The sequence below is a fragment of the Seriola dumerili genome, unplaced genomic scaffold (assembly GCF_002260705.1).
Source record: "Seriola dumerili isolate Sdu_G_001 unplaced genomic scaffold, Sdu_1.0 BDQW01000309.1, whole genome shotgun sequence".
In the NCBI taxonomy this organism is placed as follows: Eukaryota; Metazoa; Chordata; class Actinopteri; order Carangiformes; family Carangidae; genus Seriola; species Seriola dumerili.
The window spans coordinates 96799-104093 of NW_019174564.1; the positions used below are offsets into that span (position 1 = coordinate 96799).

The 7295-nt window shown below is 38.3% G+C and overlaps 1 protein-coding gene across 1 annotated transcript; it reads right to left on the reverse strand.

The window, feature by feature from the left end:
- Positions 1-2392: 2392 nt before the first annotated feature.
- ddit4l (DNA damage inducible transcript 4 like) lies at positions 2393-4771 on the reverse strand. Its single transcript, XM_022758829.1, has 3 exons — positions 4674-4771; positions 4309-4458; positions 2393-3727 (listed from the first exon to the last, which is right to left on the reverse strand). The coding sequence occupies exons 2-3, from the start codon at positions 4397-4399 to the stop codon at positions 3237-3239; spliced, it is 582 nt and encodes a 193-aa protein (XP_022614550.1). The 5' UTR covers positions 4400-4458; positions 4674-4771; the 3' UTR covers positions 2393-3236.
- Between the last annotated feature and the right edge of the window lie 2524 nt (positions 4772-7295).

Here is a 7295-nt window from a genome sequence, read left to right on the forward strand (position 1 = left end):
GCCAGTACAGTGCATCTCAGATTCTTTTGGTTGCCACAGTGTGAAAAGGCCTTCAGTACTTTTCCATGAGGCTTGAGGCTATATTAATTATGTTGGTCTGACCGTCGGTAGGAACATTTGCTGTCCCTGCCTTTCTTTGGACATACAGCATAAACCAAGGATGTAATACTGTAAATGTCACATTTCAAAGGTGCTCATTGAGAAAGACCCCAATAAGGTGTAGTAGGATGGATTAAATTGGAATTTTAGGCAAACTAGTGAAGTACTGTTTTTTAAAGGAGCAGTTTAACATTTTGGAAAATATTCTTGTTCTCTTTCTTGCCAAGAGTTAGATGAGAAGATTGATACCACTCTAATGTCTCTCCATTAAATGCAAAGGTATAAGCAGCAGTTGGTTAGCTTAACTTAGCATAAAGTGAAAACAGCTAGCCTGGGTGTGTCCAAAGGTGAAAAAAATCCACCCTACCCATAACATCTTTTTTTGCTTGAAACACACAAAACATAAGCATAAAACAAAAAGTTGCAGTTTTATAGGGGGTTTTGTGCCTGATAATACCTTGGGTAGAAGCGGTGACTTCCTTGTATCTACATGGATTTCCTGGCAACCCAACAGTGACAACAACACTCAAGAGGTTGCTGCTCATGAGGAAAAAATGTCTGTTAAACTGCCCTCTCCTTAAAAATGCAACTTGTTTTTACAATATTTTTTGCATATATTACCAAGATAGTTGCTTTCCTGCTTCCTTTTTTTTTAAAGTCTATACACAAAGCTAAGCTAGTCATCTTCTGGCTCCAGCTTAAAGGAAAGATATGAGATTGGTATCAACTGACTATGAAGCAAATTAGCTTTTCCCCCAAAATGTCAAGCCCCTTGTGTAGTCATTTTGTCATTGCTACTTAATAAAACAATTCTTTATGGCAAAGTATTTTAAAATACACTGCATAAAGAATAAGCATGCAAGAAACATGACAAAATTTAGGTAAACTAAATATTATGGGATAGAAATTCTTACTATTCTCTTACTAAGTTAAGTTCAATATGTTATATATCAGAATGTTAAATATGGTAAATGTTGCATGCATTTCATACAACACATTTTTTGATATTCAGTAAAGTCTACAGTAGTAGTAGGGTTAACCAGTGAGTCTGCGCAGACAGATGTTCATAGTGTTTATATGTTTTATGAGCTCAACAATGCAAACTTGTATTGCTGACCCACTTTAGCACAGCAAAGCAAAGGGATCAGGCGAGGCCGCGTATGTGTGACACTGGGTAAATGATCACTGGTGCTTTGTCCCTTCACAATGACAGTGATGCATCTTGCACAAGATCATGTGCTTCTGTCATTAATCTCTTGTAACCATGTCAGCCTGTTCACTTGTCTGTGCAAGAATGACGGACTGTAATTGGTAAAACTTTTATACAATCAACAAAGTAGTTCAGTATTGTGTCACTGGGCCATTTACTTTAGCCTTAACTATGAGAGGCTGAAATGCAGAAAAAAAACCTTGAGTACAAATGTCATTACTACAAATGTCGCACACAAGTGTCAAAGTCCTTGATTCAGCAGACTCTAATTTCTAAGTCTCACAAACAAGAGACCTTCAAAATCACTATGGAGACACCTCCATTAAAGAGAGTGAGAGAAATGTCACACAAACTCTGCAGGTTCACACAAGCAGCTGATGTGCTTATATAAACAGCTACAGCAGTGTGTGTACAGAAGCTGCTACTTACTGTATGCATGATCATGGCAAGGAAATGACCTCAAATAACTGTGGCAAGAGCAGTAATTGAATCATACTTAATTGGGTCTTTATTGTATTTTCCTACTCTAGACTAAATGCTATAGCGGGGAATTTTAAAGTTATTACCAGAGTTTGGTAGTTTCTATGAATTAGTTCTGCCAATTAACCAACATTACAGTTGCATATTAAGTGTTCTACAGCAAGTGCTGGTGGCTGTCATGACGTCCACGCTTTTGTCATACTAGTCATGCATAATGATCATCACATTCTTCAAGAGATCTTGTTGTGCCTTTTGTCCTCTTTAAAAAGCCTGCATTGTCCCACTGTTGCCTGCCCACTCCAGCCGGCTTGGTCACGGCTCCAGAAAATGTACAGTAATGATCTGTGGGTGCTGAACAAACAATTATTCAGACTGAATAGCATAAACAGAATCAAGTCTAAAAATCTAAAAACTATGGTTTAAATCTTTTATTGTCAAGTAGACAAGACCTTTCCTTCAACAAGAAGTTCAAATGGCAACCAAAAAAAAAGTGTGAAAAATTGAATTCATGAAAAGAAAAAAAGAAAAAAAAAAAAAAAAAAAAAAAAAAAAAAAAAAAAAAAAAAAAATCTAGCTGGACATCCAGTAATTTCTTTGCCCAGCCCAGTTAACAAAACACATAAAAACAAAGCATTAACATTTTGGTGAACCATCCTTTTAATAATCTATAAAGGCTCTGCATTGAAAAGGTGTGTCTGGGGAAGGGGTATAAAAATAATAAAAATGCAATAAAACAGTTACACTAAACACACACATAGGCCTAGCTGTGATCTGAGTGAAAAAAACAAAACAAAAAAATAAATTTCTGACATTTAAGGCATCCACATTCCTAGTGTGAGGAGCCCACACTAAGACAGCAGCATCTTCACAAAACATTCAGTCTTAAAAACATCTGTAGCCCTATATACAGCACTGAACAAATAGCTACATATGGCCCCCAAAGACTATATTTCTGTCTCCTATTCAAGCCTAGGTGTGTTTACTGTTGAACACATTCAATGTATCTGGAAACACGCAGATGCATCAACAAAGTGGCTAGTGTCTTTAACAAAAGTGTACCCACAGTATGTCCCTCTCAAACATGTTGATGTGAACATAGTTTTACATTCAACTGCAAAATGTACAATTTAAAATTTGTTTTTGAGTATTAAATGCTCTTATTAGAAAAAAAAAAAGAAAAAAGATAGATATTACAATTTTGCTGATAAAAATGCACTTTTAGAAACACTGAAGCCAAATCTAGAACTATCAGGCTCATTTATGCACAAACTTTGAAATTTAAATCCAAGTTCCAAACTGGACTGACTGGCTACCAATAACTGAACTGACAAACCAGATTGTACAAAAACACTGTAGAAAATATGACACCACTGAAGTGTCATTTACATTTGGGCAGAAGTGCATTTACCCACAGGAAACCCAATATCCCACTAATCCCTTCCATAGTTCAGCACTCCTCTACCACGGTACCAGCCGAGGAGGAGTACAGTTTTTTCTTGACGAGCCGGAAACCTGGACTCAGTTTAAGTACGTGCCTAAAAGTTGGGGCAAAGCAGGTACCCATAAAGAAGAAGTCCCGAAGGCTGGGCCAGGCGGTACCATCCTGCTTGAACACAAGAGTCAACTCAAATGTGGGCACTACTGTGGCATCATAGACGATGCGTTCGAGCCGCTTGCAGCCCTTGTCCAGCTCCAGGTGGACATAGAGGACGCAGCCCCGTAGGCCACAGGGCTCACAAGATGCCAGCCTCAGGACTTCACGAGCTATTCTCCGTGTTAGCTTCTCTGGTACCAGCACAGAGGAGCAGTGCAGCGTTGTCTTCTTGGCTCGAGACAGGCAGTTTTCAAACATCTTGGCCAGCTGTTGACAGGTTCTGTCCTCAGCCACATCTGCATTCCTCTGGGGCTCAGCCAAACAGTAATCCCAGAAATCCAGTTCTGAGAAAAGAATGCAAATCATTCACCTTAAGAAACAATGCCAGCTTCCTTACTTGAATAAACAACCCAACTGCAGGGCAATAAATGGCTATTTCAAGATGTCAGCATGCAAAAGTCATTTAATAATGCATTTGTGTCAATTTTGGCCAGTTTTAAACTACAAATGCATTAGTAGTTGAGGGAATTTGTCTGATTTTGCATCCCTTGTGGTTTCTGTGTATGGATGTGTGTCAAACCTTTCACACAAGACAAAGACAGAAACGTCAGACTGCTGAAATGTCCAAAACCTTCAGACAGGCATAAAACCAATCACAATACAGGTTTGGCCATAGAATGATTTAGCTTTGGGCAGAGAAAGAAGCTGTAAGATTTGCTATTGTACGCATGTGGCTGTTGTGCAGACAGGCTAAAGGGATGACTTCATCCTCTGTTGACTTCCCTCTCCCCGCCCCCCTCCCCTCCACTGCTGCAGCCATGCACCACACAGGGATAAACAAGTACACAACTGGAAGTATCCAGCAACTAGCGTGTTAGCTATACAGACAAAAAAGAAAAAACACAGAAAAAGCCAGTAAGCGTACCTTTCTCAATGCAAGCCTGGTCATATCTTCGGTCAACCAAATCCGAAATACACTCGTTGCTTTTGGTCTTTAATGTGCTTGTGGCAACCATGGTGACGGTCTTGTTTTCTCCGGGAGCGGGCTGTTTTCCTGTGGTTTTAGCAAAGCTCCCTGAAAAATGACGTAGCAGCGTCAGAGCAACGGCCGAGGCGGATTGTTTGAGCTCAATAAGAGACAGGTGGCTCATTAAGGATGTAAACGCTTCAAAGTGTCAATATGCAGCCATTAGGACATTAGACTTACCCACCCCCACAAAACTCAACCTAACTACTTTGGCTGCTTATTTCTAGCTGACAGACATTAGCTCTGAATATTGAATGACTTACCTTAAATATTATTTAGTGCAAAAATATTAGTTTAGACGGTTTCTCATAAATAAATTCACACACGCGCGCCGTTTCTCTCCTCCCACACCAACACACACACAAACACACAAACACACTGCATCAGAAAAACTTCTGAGGGATACTTATACCTTCCTCCCACTCAGCTGACCCGAGGGTTTGACCAATCAGAGCACACCTCTCGACGTAGTCACAGCTCTTCCTTGGTTGGCTACCAAATGGTGTTTAAATTAAATGATTGACCAATACATGGAGAGTATATTTGTGTTGCTACATGGAAGAGGGAACATGCTGGCTGCAGCCTGGTTGAAGGGAAGTTTAGCATTTGGTTTGGAAAAGGGATTGTGTGGAATTAATCCACATCAACCTTTATTTAATGCTTTATCCACATGTTGGGCAAGAAATTAGTCATATTTTGTAATGTACTCACCATCGAGGTAACCAAAACTAAACTAAGAATGTGGACTAACACACAGATCATATAAGGTTTACCTCTTGGTATTATTAAAAAAATTCAGTGCCATCAATTAGGCATAAATGGCATTGCAATATCTTAAATATATACATAAATAATAACAAAGAGGGGGTCTAAATATTTTGGGATTTTGTGGGCTGATGGCCAAAGAAACATTTCAATTGGTCTGAAGTTATTTCATCTTACAAGTCAGCAAAATTTTGGACATACAGCCATTTAGCAACAATACAGGTCTTGTGGAATGCGGAGAAAATAATTGTTTTACTTTTAATTTTTGTTAAAATGATGTGTGTATTGCAGTAGATATCCATTATATCCAGTCTTCCATAGCAACCATCCTGAAGTTCATGTTTCATTTTTATACCTTTGATTAGACGCCTAAAATCATACATGAAATGTTGCCATTATTCCATTTAAAAAAATGGAATGTTGAAAAGGACAATCTACATTATTAAAGCTGAGGCACAGGCAGTATTTTAAGCAGATTTAACACATTCAAACATGGTACTGGTCTTGAAATAAGAGGCAGAACCAGAGGCACATTACTTTTGAACCTTCACGTACCAATCCTGGGTCAAGGGTCTGCTGCAAAATGAAGTGTAAAAGAATAGAAATTCAAGGATGAAATCTATTCTGAGTGGTTTTCACCTCCTCCAGGGATGCAATTATGAGCAAAATAAGCAAAACATTTTCCTTCACGGAAGTCTTAAACAAATAAAAACAGACATCTGTGGCCAATTCCCATCTTATCTGGAAATCTTTCCACATGAGGAAGGAGGAAGCCCCTTATCCAGGTTTAGAGCCAAAATATCTCATCTTTCCTGTTTTTGTATGTGTATCTGCATGTGTGTGTGTGTACATTTGGCAGGTAAAACACTGGGCACAGTTGTTCAGCTCATCAGCAGTTTATCCCTCATCATATACTGTCTCAACAGAAATCTTCTGCCAGTAATTGGATCTGCCCCTCGTACCTCCAGCAGCTCTGCTGGCTAAAGGGTAATGGAATCCAGTGGACGAGAGAGAAAGAGAGAGAGAGAGAGAGAGAGAGAGAGAGAGAGAGAGAGAGAGAGAGCTCTGCTCCAGTCACATGGGGAGAACTAGATATGCCTCAGAAAAAAAGTCACATGCTTTAGCTAGTGTTACTGCCTTTGTGGTTGCAGGCTCTTAAATTCATGTAAAAAAAAAAATCAGGGTATTATTCCCTGTAAGTAAAGAAGTAAAGTATTCAGGCTGTTTGACACATTTTACCATGGTGTGTAGGGGATAGGGTAAAGTAATCTTAGCAGGGTTCAAGTGTCAAGAAGTTTCTTTGTAGCAGTTTAACAGTATATTTTTGTAAGGAAAAATATATATAAGTGGTCTGACAACTGTCAACATATTTATAATATTTATGAATTACTCTTCCTTTTGATATAACATTTGGCAAATTATTTACAGTCAACTGACCAAAATGATTATAAGATGCCTCTATCTGACCTTTACATTTACCCACTTTAATAGAAGGTAATGTAAGTGATGACAAAGACAAAAAGGGTTTCTATACCTGCTTTCTTTATGACAGTGGTTTTAATTAGATTTTGACCTAGATTTATAATGAATAAACAAGGTCAGTACAGTTGCTGAGAAAGCTTTCTTTCAGACCCAGCAGCCTACATTTTACACTGTATCATAAAAACTTAACAAGCAGGAAAAGCAATCATCAAGTGTTTAAAATGACATCAGCTGTATGCCGGTAAACCAATTAAAGCTGAAAATACTTGCAAAAGACAAGTTTTCATATAATGTATAAATATGAAATTTGAATTAATTATTTAAACTTTATATTAAATATATATATTCTGTAAAATTAATTTAAAAAGCCTTTGATAGTAGACACAGCACCTGAAACCTGACCCCATAGTGTCCAACTCTTATCAGCAGATGCTGTCATACTTTGCAGTGATGTGGGTTAATTGTGTGCACAGACTGGGTGAAAATGTGCACTGATTAGCACAATTGCTTTGTATACAATCCTACAATACAGTCATTTCAGGTCAATGCAATGACTATATTTAGTTGTGAGAACAACATTACTATATGCATGCAGTGTTAGCAAGTGAAAGACTGCGGCAGATTCATAAAATGAAAAT

Excerpts from the sequence above, each read along its gene's own strand:
- ddit4l (XM_022758829.1), bottom strand. The coding sequence starts at position 4,399 with ATGGTTGCCACAAGCACATTAAAGACCAAAAGCAACGAGTGTATTTCG. Across the intron at positions 3,728-4,308 it reads CCAGGCTTGCATTGAGAAAG|AACTGGATTTCTGGGATTAC; the intron begins GTACGCTTACTG and ends TTCTTTTCTCAG.